The sequence below is a fragment of the Felis catus genome, chromosome B2 (genome assembly GCF_018350175.1).
Source record: "Felis catus isolate Fca126 chromosome B2, F.catus_Fca126_mat1.0, whole genome shotgun sequence".
Lineage (NCBI taxonomy): Eukaryota > Metazoa > Chordata > Mammalia > Carnivora > Felidae > Felis > Felis catus.
In genome coordinates, this window is record NC_058372.1 from 62,101,609 (window position 1) to 62,119,952 (window position 18,344).

Consider the following 18,344-nt stretch of genomic DNA (forward strand, 5'->3'; position numbering starts at 1 on the left):
AAGCACCGTTATCAACAGTTCCTAAGATCATATAAAAAGGCAAGTAAATGCAATTCTCTAGCTGGAAACATCGAGCATACCCCAATATAAAACTTTGCCTCACTTAAAGCTAGTAAATAATTACTTAGAATTAATCCTTTCAATTAATGTTAGCTCTCTTTTTATTATTATTAGTAATCTTGTTAACAGGTTCAAACTAGAGTGACCTTGTCCACTAAGTTGAAATAGAGGACTAAAACGAAGTTAATCAGATTTTTTCCTAGGTATGTATGTATAAACACTAGTCCTTGAACAGGCAGTGCAACACGCACTGTCTGCTCATGAATTTAAAGCTTGCGCTTTGCTGGGACGCCTGACAAACTCTTGATCTCAGGTTGGAAGTTTGAGTTGAACGTTGGGTTTAGAGATTACTTAAAAGTAAAATCTTTAAAATAATAAATGAAATAAGGTGTGCAATTTGCTACCTTCAAGATTTACAGATACACTTTTTTCAAAATATTTAAATACCTTGTTTACCACTACAACAGATGCTTGGAGACAGTGTTAAGATTCCCAGAGAATGGACTGAGAGACTTGTTTGATTGACATAGGTCTACCTACCACCTCCTTGCCTAGTGATTTCTCTATGCCTTGGTTTCCTCGCGTTTAAAAAGAGAGTAATAAGTTTATCTACCTCATTCTTATGATGAGAATGAAATGAATTAAAAATGTAATGCACTTAGAAGAGTGCCTAAGTCACAATGATATGTACATATTGCTGTTGTAATTGTATGTTCTTTCAACTCGACACTGATAAAAACCATTTCTGTGTGAGGAATGCTATTACAAAACACATTTGATAAATGCCTTTCTTTTTCCCTCAGACCTTAGCAGCACCATGAATTCTTCACTTGAGTGGGTTCCCTTGCTGAAATGAGAGCTGTAAACTGTGTGAGCACAGGGACCGGATCTATCTCATTCACCTCTGCATCCCCAGCATGGGGAAGTCCCAAAACATAAGAATTAATGAATTGCCAGCAAGTGAAATTTGAAATTGGGGTCATGTATAGTACATGTTTTTTCTTTTTCTTTTCTTTCTTTCTTTTTTTTCCCCCTGCATGCCAACTCTACAGTGTAGAATCAATTTCTCTTTAATGCTGAAATTCTAGCATAGGGGTGAAAACTAATTTTCCACATCAAATTGATTTAAGCCCTGTATAATTTTGCTATTTTTAAGAGACAGAAAATCAGTTTGAATAGACAGATTAACAGCTAATCACTAGGTAATTGCTACCTTGTTTTAAGACAGCATGCTAACTACATACTTGTGACTTCAAGTACAGTTGTATCTTACAAATGGGTTTGTATATCTTTGCACTAGTCATAGCAGGCGGTGGGATCTTTCAGCTGATGAACAGAGTTGCTGTTCCATTTTGCTAAGGCATAAAAAACGAGAATCCTTCATATGGCCCTACAATAATGTTTTTATTTTGAGCACAGAGAGTTATGTGTACTAATTATGTATTTTCTTTTCTAAAAAAAAATGTTTATTTATTTATTTTGAAACAGAGAGAGAGAGAGAGAGAGAGAGAGAGAGAGAGAGAGAGCAGGGGAGGGGCAGAGAGAGAGGGAGAAAATCCTAAGCAGGCCCCACACTTGCAGGCTTGATCCCATGAACCGCAAGATCGTGACCTGAGCCGAAATCAAGAGTCAGATGCTTAAGCTTAACCAGCCGAGTCACCCAGGTACCCCTATGTATAATTCACAAAATATGCATAGGTAGCATTAAACAGGAAAACAAAACTTAACACAAATCTCTCTCTTTCGCTTATGTTTTTCTCCTGAACTTTAGTTTCATACACCAAATGCCTTTGTGACAATATCAAATGTGCTCAGATATCTCAAACTCAGAACTGTTTTCAGCATCTTCTCTCCCAAGCCCTGTCTTCCTCGTGTGCTCTAACTGACGCTGTAGCACAGCAGGTACTCTTCCTGGAGACCTGAGTTTCATCTTTTATTTCTCTTACTTCCTCGTCTCCTACACCCAGCCACATTGCTGAGATCATCCTACATCTTAGATAGATTTTTGAATCCACCTACTTCCAGTTGCCATTTCCTGTGATGCCACACCCCTTCCTGATTATTGCGTTTAGGTTGTCACAGGCCCTCCTGCCTTCAGTCTCACCTTCCTTCAGTCCATTTCCCAAACTGCATGTATAGCATTCAGAACACAATAACAAACTTGCCTTGCCCTTAAGTTCAAACTCCTAGTTTATCTTATTATTTATCACCCCTCTCCCTCTAGTAATTACTCACTTCTACTCATCCCCAACTTTCTACTCTAGCCATTCTGAAATGCTGGATACAACAAGTTTCTCCTTGCCCCCTGGGTCTTCTGACCTGTGGTTCCCAAGGCACACTTTTCCTTTCCTCATTGGCCAACTCTTACTTATCCTTTACACTTCAACTTGGACATCGCTTCTGGAAGTCTTCCACTGACATACTCTCCCCCATAGTACTCCTAGAGGAGCCAGAACTTCTCAGATCATAGTGGACATCCTGCTGTATTATAATTTCTCCACTTATTATCTCCCTCACCATCTTGGGAGTTGAGAGACCCTGACTATTCTTGTTCATTCTTTTTATGTGCGGCATTTTACAAGGGGATTGGGACATTATGAGTGTTCAGTAAATATCTGTAGAATTAATGAATTCCATAATGGGCACTGAAGAGAGTTCAGAAATTTTCCTACTACTGGGGGCTTCATAAACCTAAGATGGAAGAAAATAAATTTTTATTAATACCTAGGCTGTTTTGCTCTTGGTATGACCATAAATACACCTATTTTCTGAACTAAACTTTTTAAAGATACCATCTTCAAGGAATGCCAAATCACCTTTGAGAAAATATTTAAAGCAGGGTCACCTGGGAGACTCAGTCAGTTAGAATCTGACTTCAGCTCAGATCATGATCTCACGGTTTGTGTGTTCAAGCCCTGCATCAGGCTCTGTGCTGACAGCGGAGAGCCTAGAGCCTGCTTCAGATTCTGTCTCCCTCTCTCTCTGTGTCTCCCCCATTCAAACTCTGTCTCTGTCACTCAAATATAAATATTTTTTAAAAATTAAAAAAGAGGAGTGCCTGGCTCAGTGGTTAAGCGTCCAACTTTGGCTTAGGTCATGATCTCACAGTTTTGTGGGTTCGAGCCCCGTGTTGGGCTCTGTGCTGACAGCTCAGAGGCTGGAGCCTGCTTCGGAATCTGCGTCTCCCTCTCTCTCTGCCCCTCCCCTGCTCATGCTCTGTCTCTCTGTCTCAAAAATCAATAAAACATTAAATTTTTTTAATTATAAAAGAATATTTACAGCAGATGTGGGATTTGACACTACTACTAAAAGGCTGAAAATCCTGCAAATTTGCAAATCTGTCATCTTCCTTTCTTATTATTTGTGTACTGTGTTTCCATCTACAAGGAGCACAGTGTATCCAAGGATTTATAAATTTATGGTGGAGAAAAGCAAAGTTTGTTGACCTTTCTAGGTTTAAAAATAACTGTGATTTTGTTTGTTTGTTTTGGTTTTTTTGGTTGGGTTGAAGTAGACCATACCGATTGTCTTAAGTGAATGAGTATTAGTAATTGAGGGCTGTGGTTGAAAAAAAAATTAATCAGCTTCTTTCTGAACTAGTTAGGATATATATAGAACACACTGGGGGATTCTGGACTGGGTCCCATGGACTCTTACCAAGTCAGACACAGCCCTATAAAGTCAACTTTTGTCAATACCCAGCACCCTGGAAACCCAGTTTGGCTAATTTTTAGGAAAACCGTATAGCTAACTCCCTCTCTTACTTTTCGTAAATGAACATTCCTACTTACTGCTGGTCTACTTACACACACACACACACACACACACACACACACACTGTCCTCAGTAATTTATAGAATCATCCTCGTTTTCTGTCATCTTAACTACTGAGGTACGGAAACAACAGATCTTTTGAAAGTATTTGGTAATTTTGGCTTAAAATATATGTGTGTGTTCATAGGTATCTACCTATCATTTGCGAGATTTGTAAGTACTCTGTGCCCTGGGGATGAAAAACAGAAAAATTATTGTCTTCATGATGCACACACTCTAGCAGGAGAAGACAATAAATAAATAAACAAGCAAACAAAACAATAATAATAATAATACTGTAAAATAAGAAAGCTAGGGGAAAAAACGTAGAAGTTATAAGGAACAAGCCTTTGGGGGAAGAGTAAAACAAAGGAATGCTTAAGAGTGTTTAAGAGGAGTTAGGAAATCCCGGAGAAGGTAAGATTTCAGTAAAGGTTAAAGGCAGTGAAGACAAGACACAAACCATGCAGGCATTTGGGGAGCAGAGGTAGGGATATCTAGAAAGAAAGGGCAAGTGTACAAGCTCTGAGGTAGGAGCCTTCCTGGAGTACTGGAGAAGGGAGCATCAAAGGGAACAGTGTAGCTGAGGGGGCTGGGGGGCTGAAGGTGGAGAGGGTGTGAGCTGAGGTAAGAGGCTGGATTGAAGAGCCTTGTAGCTGAGGCTTGTTTTATCACTAAACGTCGTATTTCCTGGGAGAGAAGAAATTTTATTTTTCCCAAGTATTATACCTTTAAAAAAAATGAATCGCTGACCCATATTCCCCAGCTGACAGTTACTACTTCTGCCCACCTTAATTTTGAACCTCTTCGGTTTCAGCTGCGAGTCCAGTAAACATTTCACCCTATTGGCCCACCCCTGCCATCTAGTGGTTAACGCTTGCAATTACCAGAGTTTCTGACCACACAGAAGACCGTGGGGGAAGGGCTAAGGGAAGGAGGCTAATTTTTGGCAGAATAACAATAGAAAAGAAACAATAGAAAAGAAAAGCTTTCTGAAACCACAACAGGGGGATGAAGAAGTCTAGGGTGCAGATTGCTTCTTCATTGGTTTGTGTCAAGATTAAATCAGAAAGAAAGCCTGAATGCTATCGCACCCCACTTTATGAAATGTATTTCAAATTTCATCAATGGAACTAAAGAAAATTGGAGTTCAAAACATTGAAAAACAGAAAAAAAGTACAAGTGAAGTGAAAATGAAAGGTTACAAATGAAGAGTTAATGAGGAAGATAATGAACAGAAGTTGGGTGTATAGATGGAACAAAAAATAGTAATTAAGTGTAATGGTATTATTAGATTAATTACTGCTATATCTTTATTAAAAATAGATTAGTTGTTTTACACAGAATTCGGTTATGTAATAAACTATGCATGATGTAGTTTGTCAGTTTTAACATTTATTATGATTTTCCTCTTTTTCATATTTCTGTAGTAGTTTTGGTTGACATTTACAGAAACACAGGAGAATGTGACCTGGTGTAGAATATTTGGAAGATGACAGTTAATTCTGTGTGGCTGATGCATAGGAGAATAAATATGAACGATAACTGAAATGCTAACTTAGAGCTTGCTAGAAGGGTTTTTTTTTTTTTTTTTTTTAATCACAGAAAGCATAGTTATCTTTATCCTGTCAGTACTGGAGAACCATGGAAAGGTTTTAAGCAGCAAGTTATGGGATTAAGCTTCATTTTGGAGATTACTTTGTTAATGTGGCATGAAAATTGGATTAAAGGTAGAAGATACTAGGGAATAAATAGTTCCACTTAATATCCAGTTCTTTAGCTCAGAAAGCAGGCATCATCCTTAACTCCTTAGTCCCTCATTCCCCCATCATTTTGTATACTACTTTCTAAATTTATCTTGTATCCACCTTTTCTTCATCTTTAGTCCAAACATCCTACCTAAAGCTGTCACTTCAGTGCTGAAGCACTGCGTTAGCCTCTTCAGTTGTCTTGTCCCACCTACTGCTCTCCCATCTCTTTTACCCAGGGAAAGCAAACTGATCTTCTTAAAATTAAAAATTGAATCATGATCTTTTGTTAAACCCTTCTGTGGCTGCCTGTGAGACTCTGCAGGCACCAATGTTAGCCTGTCCACCAGTCCGTCACTCCACACTCCTGAAATTGTTCCCTCCAGCTCCACTGGAGGCAGGGGGGCTGAGGCTAGCCTGGCCCTTTCCTAGGATCCAAGAACAGGATTTGCCAGAGTCGGGCTTGGGAGTGGTGGTGATGAATACAGGTGGAGTCACCATAAATCAAAAACATAAAATAATAAATTTTTTTAAAAATGTCACAAAAACATGGTATAACTCAGGTGGAAATAGGGACAGCCCCCTACAAGGGCTCCCTCCTCCAATACTGCAAGAATAGAAGTAACAGAAAAATAAATTAAGGGAAGCAGCCATTACCACCAGCCAAGCACATGCAACCACCCACTTCCACACTGATCATGGAGGTTAGCAAGCTGGGAACCACTTTGTCCATTTTGTCCAATCCCCACCCCAGGAAGAGCAGAAGTTTCTGGCCCTGCTACCCCAGATAAAGAAAGCATTGTTTCAAGATCAAAAAGTCTCTAATTGTATTCTTCCCCACTAATAATTATAATGTATCCTAATAAGCTCATAAATTCTGAAGTAGAATCGGGATCAGTAGATTATGATTAGCATGGATTAAATAGTATATTGTCCTCAAAGGAAGACATTTCTCCCAGGAAGTGACACTCATGAATATATTAGGTACTTATTATTTGTGGTCCTTATTTATTTATTAAAGGTATTTATATAATCATATATTGATTCATTTATGTATTCAATTTGGAGCGACTTCTGTGTGCCAAATTATTAGGTACAAGATACAGAGATGAGAAGACAACAAGATCTCAGGAAAACAGTGAACACAAATATGTGAAAATATAATATAAATGGCAGTGCTGTGTGAAAAGCACAATAGTAGGTGTGTCTAGAGAAAGGACTAGTATGTTCTTTTTAAGAGCACGGTGTGAGGTTTAATACAAAACACAGTACAGATAGACTTCACAAATCCTTTGGCTTTCTATTAAGTTATTTCTGGTATACATCTGTTATTCTTGAAATACCTTTTGAGTTTCTCATCTCAGTGATTCAATTGAGTTTTTGAAAATTATAAGGCCAAAAGATCAAATCAGTTTATTTTTACATGATGTAGTATGATTGACATTATTGCCCTTGTATGAAGAATAAAAAGTTATATATTTTTGCCCTGTATGTTTATTTCCTCTTAACACTTAGAGTTAGTAATTCTAATATGGCTTTCAGTTTATTGGAAATCATTTTATTTCACAACATTTCAAAACATCATGAATATTGGAAAGATTTTTGATTTATGTGTTTGAATGTAATGTTCAATTTATAAGCAAATTCAAACGACTTTAAAAAAAAGTCTGAACAGTAAGCACCTTCAAAAGAAAGCACATTTTTGTGAAGATTTTGTAGATAATGAAATGAAACCTGGTGGTTTTTTTTCTTTATGAAGACACTGCTAACATTTCAGTAAATGATATACTTTAAGGAAAATGAAAGAACTCTGCAGATAGAGAGGTGCATTTGAGGACTGTTTATCGCCAATATTTAGAAAAATAAACACTGCTGGCATTTAGTTCCGTCTGTTTTAAATTGCAGCACCTTATGAAATATGCCCAGAGGATTACCTGATGTCGATGGTGTGGAAAAGGACCCCGGCAGGCGACTTGGCATTCAATCAGTGCCCACTGAATGCCACAGGTAAAGTACGAATGACCCACCCAAATCCAAATGATGATTGCCCTCTAAGAACAGCATGCTATGTTTGCGTATGAAGTCATGCTTTTGTCCTATATCCATAAATAAATCTGTGCAATAAGCAATGAAACAATCTTAGTAAAGTGCTTCATAAATGGAGCCAATGAAGAGACCTAGAAATTATTGCTGGTGCAATGGTTTCTCAGTGGCATTAACATGCACTTTAAAGATAATCAGCGTAACATTTTCATATGCATGTTTTCTAAGCAAGAGAATGTACAAACCCAATTCTTCAGCCTGCCTCCCAATTATGTGATGCCTTCTAGCATCTCTGTTATAAAGCTTCTCTCTGTTCTTTGTGACGCACAGGCACCACTAGCAGACGCTGCTCTCTCAGTCTTCATGGAGTGGCCTTCTGGGAACAGCCGAGCTTTGCAAGATGCATATCCAATGAGTACAGACACTTGCAGCATTCAGTAGGTGCAAAGCCAGCTTTAGTACTTGCTCTGTTTATTTTTTCCTAATGATCACTGTGTGAGAATTTAACCTTCTGCTTTATAATCAAATCAGCCAAAATCTCTGAAAAAATGCCTGAAGGAAAAAGTGATGTGACAGAAAGCTCATTTTTATAAGTCACTGCTAAACTGTTTTGTTCCTAGGGTTTGGGTTTTTGGGGATCCTGCTATTTACATGAAGGAATTCCTTGTCTAATGGGGACAAGGCCTGAACAAAATTCGTTATTCAGTTTCACCTGGAAGAATTAAACTGTATGTTAAAATTAGCACAAGTCTGTGTTAAATCATATCTAAGACATTGCAAAATACTGTTTATTTCTAAATTATATTTCTTAGTAGTCGGGAAATGATAAGCTGTTCATTTAGGTATCAAATTTCTCACTGCATTTTGACAGTAAGACATTGAAAAAATGATAGTGTTACTGCACCAGAGAAAATTAATTACTTGCAAAAGATTAAGTGGACCAAATTTTTCAAAAATTGCCCCTCTGTTCCCACACATCACCGAATTTCTCACAAACTATGATGTATGAATATTTTGAGCACAGTTAAATTTTGCTTGGTGTTTTAGAAGTGCAAGTCATTGTCATTATTGGAGACTGTTGTCATTTCATCCTGACAATCAAGAGGAACTCTATCAATGAATAAACATTGTGGAGTGTAGAACAAATATGATCGGAGCGCCTGGGTGGCGCAGTCGGTTAAGCGTCCGACTTCAGCCAGGTCACGATCTCGCGGTCCGTGGGTTCGAGCCCCGCGTCGGGCTCTGGGCTGATGGCTCAGAGCCTGGAGCCTGTTTCCGATTCTGTGTCTCCCTCTCTCTCTGCCCCTCCCCCGTTCATGCTCTGTCTCTCTCTGTCCCAAAAATAAATAAATGTTGAAAAAAAAAATTAAAAAAAAAAAAAAAAAGAACAAATATGATCATGAGCCAGCTGGAAAGTTGGACATTGACAGGGATGATATTTAGTTAAGAACTTTCAAGTTTTGTTGTGCTTATGTTTTCTTTCATTTTTTTTTTACTGTCACTCAAAACTATGCATAATTCTTTTTAAAAAAATCTAAAGAAGATTCTTGCTTGTGGATGGAAATTCGGTTCATGCAATAATAACTCCTGTTGATGAAGTGAATGTGTTTAGTTCTCAAAAAAACAAACAAAAATCATATTTAAAAAATCTGAAAACGAAATACTAATATGTTTACTTACCAAATCGGTAGTAGTAATTGAATTGATGATTGTTTACCATCATCATCAGAGCCTTATTCCTGTTATCTGTTTATCTATCTATCTATCTATCTATCTATCTATCTATTCCTGTCATATCTATAGATATAGATAGGGGAGTTACACACAAGTACTGACATACATGTCAATATATGCTGGTTACATACAAATGCCTAGATTTAAAAATATATATTTCAGTTCAGCTCATGATCTCACAGTTTGTGGGACTGAACCCCGCATCCGACTGTGTGCTGACAGTGCAGACCCTATCTGGGATTCTCTTTCCCGCTCTCTCTGCCCACTACCCCCTTCCCTGCTTACTCTCTCTCTCTCTCTCTCTCAAAAATAAATAAGTAAACATTTAAAAAAAGATTAACCAAAAATTTCCTTATGAATTTAATTTTAATGAATTTTATTTTTCCCTAATTTTAGACATTTGATTTTTTTTACTTAATCTTAATAATATCCACATTCAATTCTTGTTAATCCATAATAATGAATGGGAGTAATTGCAGGGATTAAAAAAATCATAAGTCAATCCTTATGAATTTGTTAATAAGTAATATCACTTTTTTGCAGAAAATTTTTACTTCCTAAATTCAGTGTTTTGTATACTAATATTTAATGAGTTTGTATTTCATCTGATAATGGAGAGAAACAGAAACACTGTGTGAAATACAAGAATTGATCTTGAACTGTGAATTCCATAGAAATCATTCAGTCAATAATTTCACAACCAGTTGTATATGCCTTGGTTGACTTGCATACATAAATCAGATGCGTGATATTATAGAATAAAAAGCAATCTCAGTGTACTCAGCTCCTACAAAGTACCAGACACTCAGCCTGGACACTTTGATAAACCAACTCCAGTGCTCACAAGAATCTGCAAGGTGAATATCCCTGCCTCGGTTTGCATACAAAGTACTGAAAATCTACAAGGGAACAATCCAGTTTTACGAGGCAAAGAGTGAAAGTTGTGTCCAGCTACAGTTGTTCCAAAGCTTAACCTCTTTTCTGGAGGCCATGCCACCTCCTGAGCTTTTGATTTGAAATCATCTGCCCTTAGATTCTGGTACTGAAGACATAATTTTTGGGTGGTGTGTTTTTGGAAAAGTCATGTAATCTCAAATCTTGGCTTTGCAAAAAGAAGTTGGTAGCATCATTTTAACATCTCTGGAAGTTTCAAGGGAGAGCAGAAGACATACTATACATATTAAATCTTATGAATTGTAAAAGAACTTTGTAACCATGAGGTATTAATATCTACATGTACAGAATATACATTGAGTTAAAATATTATCTCAATAAGAGTAAAATTTTAAGGGGCACCTGGGTTAAGTGTCTGAGTTAGGCTCAGGTCATGATCTCACAATCTGTGAGTTCGAGCCCGGCATCGGGCTCTGTGCAAACAGCTCAGAGCCTGGAGCCTGCTTCAGATTCTGTGTCTCCCTCTCTCTGTCCCTCTCCTGCTCACACTCTGTCTCTCAAACATAAAGAACATTAAAAAAAAATTTGTTTAAAAAAAAAGTAAAATTTTAGAACTCAACCTATTATTAATGTGAACTACACATGTGGAAAAATTATACAGATGGAGGAATAGATAGGTAGATAGATTAATAGAGGGATGGGAGTATAAAATTGATGTCACATGGATTTTTGCACATGAATTATGTTTATATACCTATACAAAAATATATGCACACTTACACATGCATATATATACACACATCTAGTATTTGCCTACAGATCATGATCTTTTCCTTTACATGTTTAGTGAAGTATAGGACCAATCTGTGCCTTAAATAATGCTTACCTAACCCATCAAATTCATCATGTGTACTCTAAAAAGTCAATTGGAGGTGGAAATGAAACCAACTTCCCTTCATACTCTTATTCCTATTGCTTCCCGTGCTTTGTCTGAGTAGCAAAGCTACATAGTACTTGTGATATAGAACAGTTCTGATTCCCACAGATTCTAAAATCACTTTGAAGACTCTGCATCTTCTCCTTTAGTAGAATTTATTATTTCACAATGTAATTGTTCTGTTTTCTTTGAAGGATTTCATTCTTTGTCCCCTCTATAATCGGAAAGCTCATTAAAATGTTAATTGTTACCTACTATGGAGAATTATTTTAAATAGGTAGATCTCCGTTTTCCAACTCTTTTACATATGGATTACAATACATGTACATACCCACATAGATTACAATATTTTAAATACCCATTTTGCAAAATTACAGTGATAAGCCAAGTTTGTAATGACTTTTTACCATTAATAAACATTAGATGAGTTTTTTCTATGAACTCTCATAATTATAAGCCAGTGGAGGTAGACAGAATGGGTTGGTTAAACAGTTTGATATATAAAATCACTAATCCATCACGTTGAACATTTAGTTTGAACTCTTTGAGGACAGAGGCCATGTGAGTTTTTTTTTATCTTTGTTTCTCTAGTGACTAACACAGTACTAAGCATACACTAGCATATACTAAGCTTATATTAGATATTCCATAGACACTTATAAAGAATGTCTCTGCCACTTTTCTAATCAGTGGGAGCATACTGGCAGCTGGAAGGTTCTCAGGTGATACACCAGGCTTAATGTTCATGAATTTTAACCACATGAAATTAATAAGTATTATCCCTCATGTGCAATTTTCCTAGCCCCAAAATATCTAGAAATGTGGAGTGATTGATGACATTATTTTATGAAATTATTTGGCCATTGCAGAATTTCAATAAGCTAATAGTCATGAATTTGTTTGAAACCTTATAAGCTCTAAAATTAAACATGATCCAACTGTTATTTATTAAAATACAAACCACAAACAAATGCACACAATTTTTAAAAATTGAGGAGAGAAGAATAAAGTGTAGTAGGATTCTTGAAATTTTGATATTTTCTCACTTGTTAATATTTCCATTCATATTCTGGGATATTTTCTGAATTTTGTACCAAAAAAAAGTAGAAATAATTTTACAACCTGTTGAGAAATGGTCACAGGAGTCAGGCAAATTGAGAAAACATTTTCTTGTTACTCATAAAGCTCTTTCAGAAAGAAGGATGAATATTGTGGGCAAAGAGGGCCAGCCTCTCCCTGTATGAAATAGATCACCCTGTATCTAGTGCACCTGGGCAATCACAGACAACTTCTTCCTCCCTAGTCATCTCTCTCTTTTTAATTCTCTCCCTCCCTCTGTCTCTTTTACACACATACAAATACATGCTCACACAGGCACGCACACACACACACACTCCTATGCTTGAAGTGACAGAACTAGTAGGATATATACTCTCTGCATGTAGAGAGTTCTAAAGCAAAATTTGAACCACGCATACCAATGCCTTTTCTTAAATTCATCCAGTATATGTCATTACTCTTTCCCTGGAGAGGAGTGAGTGATGGGATTGAAAAAGATCAAAGATAGATATTACTCTAATAGAAGTCCATCCATATGGACATATGTAGAATTGGGTATAAATGTTACCTTTTAAGTCATTGTACCTTAACACCTCTGTTTCTATTTTTCAAACCTTCATTTAACACACAAATAGGAGTACCTGGGTGGCTCAGCCTGTTAAGCAGCTGACTTCAGCTCAAGTCATGATTTCACAGTTTGGGAGTTCAAGCCCCACGTCGGGCTCTGTGCTGACAGCTCAGAGCCTGGAGCCTGCTTTGGATTCTGTGTTTCCCTCTCTCTGCTCCTCTCCTGCTCGCTCTCTCTCTCTCTCTCTCTCTCTTTCTCTCTTTATCAAAAATTAATAAATATTAAAAAATTTGAAAAAAAACAAATATGGAAGTAAGATTAATAATCTAAGTCATTGAAAAGTTGACTGTGGAAAGGGCTGTCAGGGAGTTTGAATCCTGATATTAAGACTTTGTTTCTCCTGTTTTTGTCTACTTTTATAGGTGGTGTATTAAGACAGAGAGATAAAAATAGACATATCTTTCTTTAGGGGAAACTTGAGGGGAAAGGGTAGAGTCAGAGAGGGAAAGAGACCAAGAGGGACAAAGGCAGAGAGAACTCAGGATCTGAGTTCAACCTCGTAATTTTGCAGTATTTAACAGGTGGTCCTGAATAAAATTATGAGTTCACTGAGTGTTCAGCAAATGGTAATAATTCACATTTATTGAATGCTATCTACCCTAAAGGATCTGATGGGGGAAAAAAATAGAAGTAATATGTTAACTAAATATTGATGTTTTAAGAAATTCATATCTCAAAGTTGACAGTATATTCCAAGGAGAAGATAATGAATATCTTAGACTTTACATCCCATATGGCATCTGTTCTAACTATTCAACTCTGATGATTAACACAAGAACAGTCATAGACAGTAAGTAAACATGACAATGTTCCAGTAAAACTTTATATGAAACTGGGCAGTGGGCTGGATTTGGCCCACAGGCGAGAATTCACTAACTTCTGGATTAGAATATATATTTTTTAAATTGTCTTTGTTTGTTTCTTTGTTCTGTCTTGTTTTTTAATATTTCAAGTCTTTTAGAATTTTCCATCAAAGTCTATTTTGTCCTTTTTTTCTCCTCTGTTGTCTTAAACACTTTAACCACAGTCATTTTAACGTTTATTTATTTTTGGGACAGAGAGAGACAGAGCATGAACGGGGGAAGGGCAGAGAGAGAGGGAGACACAGAATCGGAAACAGGCTCCAGGCTCCGAGCCATCAGCCCAGAGCCCGACGCGGGGCTCGAACTCACGGACCGCGAGATCGTGACCTGGCTGAAGTCGGACGCTTAACCGACTGCGCCACCCAGGCGCCCCAACCACAGTCATTTTAAATTACTTATCAGTGAAATCTAATATTTGGAGAATCTGTGAATGGACTTATTTTATCAGTCACATCATCTGGCATATCTACTAATTTTTTGTTACATATCAGACATTGTGTAAAACACATATAGGGGCTTTAGACAATGTTGATGTCCACCAAAAAGCATTCCCCCTTTTCTATTAATTCAAATACAGTGAGGAGCTGATAATTCAGTGCAATCAAGATTTGAGCTGGGTTAAGGATGATTTGCTGTTTTAGTAAAACTATCTCTGCTTAGTCCTCCTTCCTCCACTGTGTGTCTTAAAGGCTTTGGATAAAGATCCTATTTTGCCTATCCCATCAACCCTTAGAAACTGTAGAAGATTCAGTTATTTCCTTCAAAGGTACCAGCTCAGTGTTCCAGATTTCTGTCCAAGCAACTTCAAATTTGTTTCTAAATACATACTTACAAGGATGCAGAAAATTTCACTCTGCATTTTAGAAGTTTTCATCTTAATTTCTCAGCTTCCTACATATTTCAAAACTTCAGCCAATGTCTCATGAAGAAAAATTCTAGTAAGGTTTTTAGGGACCATCAGTTTTCCAGTACACTTCTCTAGCCCTGGGCAACTGAAAAACATTAGTTTCTCTTTCGTCACTAGAAGTCTTCTTCCAGGATTATACCTGCCCTTCACTTCTTGCCTGCCCCCCTTCAAATGACTAAAATTGTTGGGTACCATAGAAAGGATCTCCTTTTTCTGGAAATTTAGTTATTTTATCCATAGCTCTCTGATGCTCTAAAGAGTATGATTTTTGTAATTTGTGTGGATTTTTCTAGTTTTAGTGGCAAAAGCATTAGCTTTAGAGGAATTACTATACTAAACAAATACATTTCAATTGTATTATAAAAAAGTCTTAAATACATATAGCAGTGTTTCCTAGGGAAATTTAAGGGTGTCTGTTATACAGGTATATAATGAAATACTTCTCAAGTTACACTTTACTTCATTTTTTTAAAACTCACAAGATATTACTGATTATAACTATAAAAGCCAAGGAGGCTTTTAAGATTCTCCCAGATTATGGATTTAGTGTGACTTGGAGAAGAAATGTTAGGGTCAGTTTTGGCCATGGAAATTCACTGACTTGAAACTTCATCATAGGATGATTTAGTAGAATGTACTTTATATATAATTAGGCTACTGTCAAATGAAAAATCTTATAAAGGAAAGTGTACTCTATTATTCAGTCATTCATCTATCAATTCAACTACCCATTAACTTACTCTACAAATATCTTCTGACCTTTAACTATATGCAACAGAGTGCAGGGACCTGAGGATACATCTTGAATGTGACATACACAAATACAAGTAAAGTAGACAGGAAAAGATATAAGATAATTACAAATTGTGGTATGTTGAAGGAAATTAACAAAGTACCAACATAGGAAATAAAGTTTGGGGACTGCTTTAGATAAAAAAGTCAGAGAGGTCTCCATGAGGAAATGATTTTAATAGCTTTAAATAGCTGTGGCCTGAAAAATGAGGTGAATCTAGGCATTAAAGACTTGAGAGAATGAGTGTCCCAGAGAATAAGAGTACACTCCATTTGAGGGACTAGCATCTAGAAAAACTTTGAAGTCTTTAAGGAAGTGAAAGATGATCTAGTGGGCAGAGGTAGTGAGCAATAACAGAATGTCATTAGATAAAGTTGGAGAAGTCGATAGGGAAAAATAATTCTGTGCCTTAAAGACCTTTGCTTGGAGTTTGGCTTTTATTCTAAATGCAATGGGAAGCCATTGACAGTAAGGAGTGATGTGACTCAATATAATTGAAGAGTGTTATATGGTGTTCTATGGAGAGCAGACTATAGGGTAGCAGGATTGGAAGCTGTCAAGCTCGCTGTAGTAATCCAGATGAGAGATGATGTCATCCTTCATTAAGGCTGAATGAGCAGATTTGGGTGATGGTAAAGTCATTTTCTGAAATGAGGAAGGCAGGACAATAGAGAATAGTTTGAGGCAGGTGTGTTTAGGGGTTGCCAAAGGTTGTCCTGTACTAAGGTTTGAAATAAAGAACTTAGAGTACAGCTAGCTAGTCAGTTTAGTTGTGATGTTTCTTCAACACAGTTGAGCTACTTGGATGCAGGTGCAGAGAAGGCATTTGGTAGAGCCAAAATGTCTTCTGAAGACCAAAAGTATCAGCAGCACCTGGGCACTTGTTAGAAGTGTAGAATCTGAAACCCCATTCCAGACCAAGTTAATCAGAATCTGCATTTTGAAAAGTTCCCTCTGTGATTCATATGTGCATCAAAGTTTAAGGAGCACAGTGGCAGAAGAATGCAAAGAAGTTAAATGGAAAATGATGTAAAAAATGTAAAATGTAAGAAAGTAATGTTTTGGTGGGTGACTACAAAGAAATTAAATGATTGCTAGCCAGTTCCATAGCATCACAAGGCATAACCATATCAGGTGATACCTAATTTTCCTTTTCTGGGCACATGGGAGGATTGTGTTACTTCACCCCTTGAACTTAGGTGTGAACTGTGACTAGAATACATCAATTGGTTGTGTATGGAAGGGGTCTTTGTCATGTCAGGCCTGAGAATGTCATTGCCAATGCAAAATCTTTCAACCTCCACCACCCCAAGACCCTCAATGACTATGATGAATACAGCCTTCCTGGTTCCTGTGTTGCATATGTGGTGTGAGTGAGAAATAATTTTTTGCTGTTTTTAGGCACTAATATTTTAAAGTTGTTTGTTGTCACAGCATAACATATCCCATTCTGACTGATGCAATATTACAAGGATTAGGAGATTTAAGTGATGGAAATATAATTGAAAAAGCCATAGAGAAATATTAGGTTAGGTAATGCTCTGTCTCTCATTGAAGAGGTTCCTGAAAAATTTTGGTCCCAGTCTGTTGATTATTCTCTGCTTTGAATTCGTAGAACATGCTCTATCTAGTTCTGTCCCCTAGCTCAGAATATTAATAAGAATTTCTAGATTTGTTGTTAAGAAATCCAATCTACCCATGTCTCTTGCTCAGGAACTGTACTTTTGACTAAGTCTAGCCAAAAACTCTGCAATTAAAGCTAATTCTAGTTTTGTTTTGTTTTTACTGTTAGGTAAATTTACTATGCTCTCATTCTTATTTTAGAAATTTACAAGTTAGCATAGTGTATACCTAACTCACTTTTCTTCATCAGTTTTCTTCATGATTTAGTTTATTCTAATAACAGTAAATTGGAATCCTGAAATTCATGGCATCCTGTCTCTCATTTCAGGAATTCCTAAAGCAAGAAATTGGGATACCAAATACCCTTTGGCCAAAGTATTTTCATCCCAGCTTCTGTGCAACACACACACACACACACACACACACATATTATGTAATTATATATTATATATTTAGTTACATATAATTATGTAATTATATATTATAATTTAGGCAGGAGGCTTCTTTTCAAATTTGAACTCCTAGCCATAGGACAACTCTGGCTTGTGTTTTTATATTAAGCTTTTTATATTAAGTCTAGGGAAAATTAAGAACCATTGGTATAGTAGAACAAAAGGTGTGCTTTCTTTTCCGTACAGGATGATCTCTTTTTCATGAGATAGATCTATAAATAATTTAATATCATCGTCTAATGAATGACTTTGGTCTTAGAAAATGATAGTTATGAACTGAAACAAAGACATATATTTAGATTATTGTTTTATGAAAAGAAGTTTCTCATATAATTATCTTTTAATTGAAGCCACTTAGAGCTGTGAGAACCTTTAATGTAACTTACAGATGGACTGTAGGAGTTGATGCTGAAAATAATATATAAATATATGATGTTTAAAGTGTGTCATTTGCACAAAGTGACTACGATAAATCTTTTTTTAAGATTCACACAATAGAGACAACTGTGGCTGGCAGTAGGAGGCATAAAGTGAAAAGAATAAGGTTATTTCAGAAACACACCTACTCTTTAAAACATGACCCTCATGATATCTGTCTATATAAAGAACAAGAACTATAAAAAGCAATTATTTTTGGACTTCAGTGTTTTTTTTTCCTTTCACTGTCGATCTTGTCAACAGTATTAAATGTGAATGACACAGAAACTTTTAAGACTTGCCCTTTGGAGCAAAGATCCTCATAGAGTGCTGCAGTGTGAGCAGAGTAAATTACTAATAATTATATTTTTTA

The 18,344-nt window shown here is 36.6% G+C and overlaps 1 protein-coding gene across 4 annotated transcripts in view; it reads left to right on the forward strand.

Annotated features, from left to right (window-relative positions):
* Positions 1-18,344, forward strand: part of ADGRB3 (adhesion G protein-coupled receptor B3) — a 728,500-nt gene that overhangs the window by 330,055 nt on the left and 380,101 nt on the right. For all 4 annotated transcript variants that reach the window (XM_011282405.4, XM_011282404.4, XM_006931831.5 and 1 more), the window contains 2 exons: positions 7,527-7,628; positions 7,995-8,101. In XM_011282405.4, the coding sequence (XP_011280707.1) occupies positions 7,527-7,628; positions 7,995-8,101 (209 nt within the window). The remainder of the gene's footprint in view (positions 1-7,526; positions 7,629-7,994; positions 8,102-18,344) is intronic.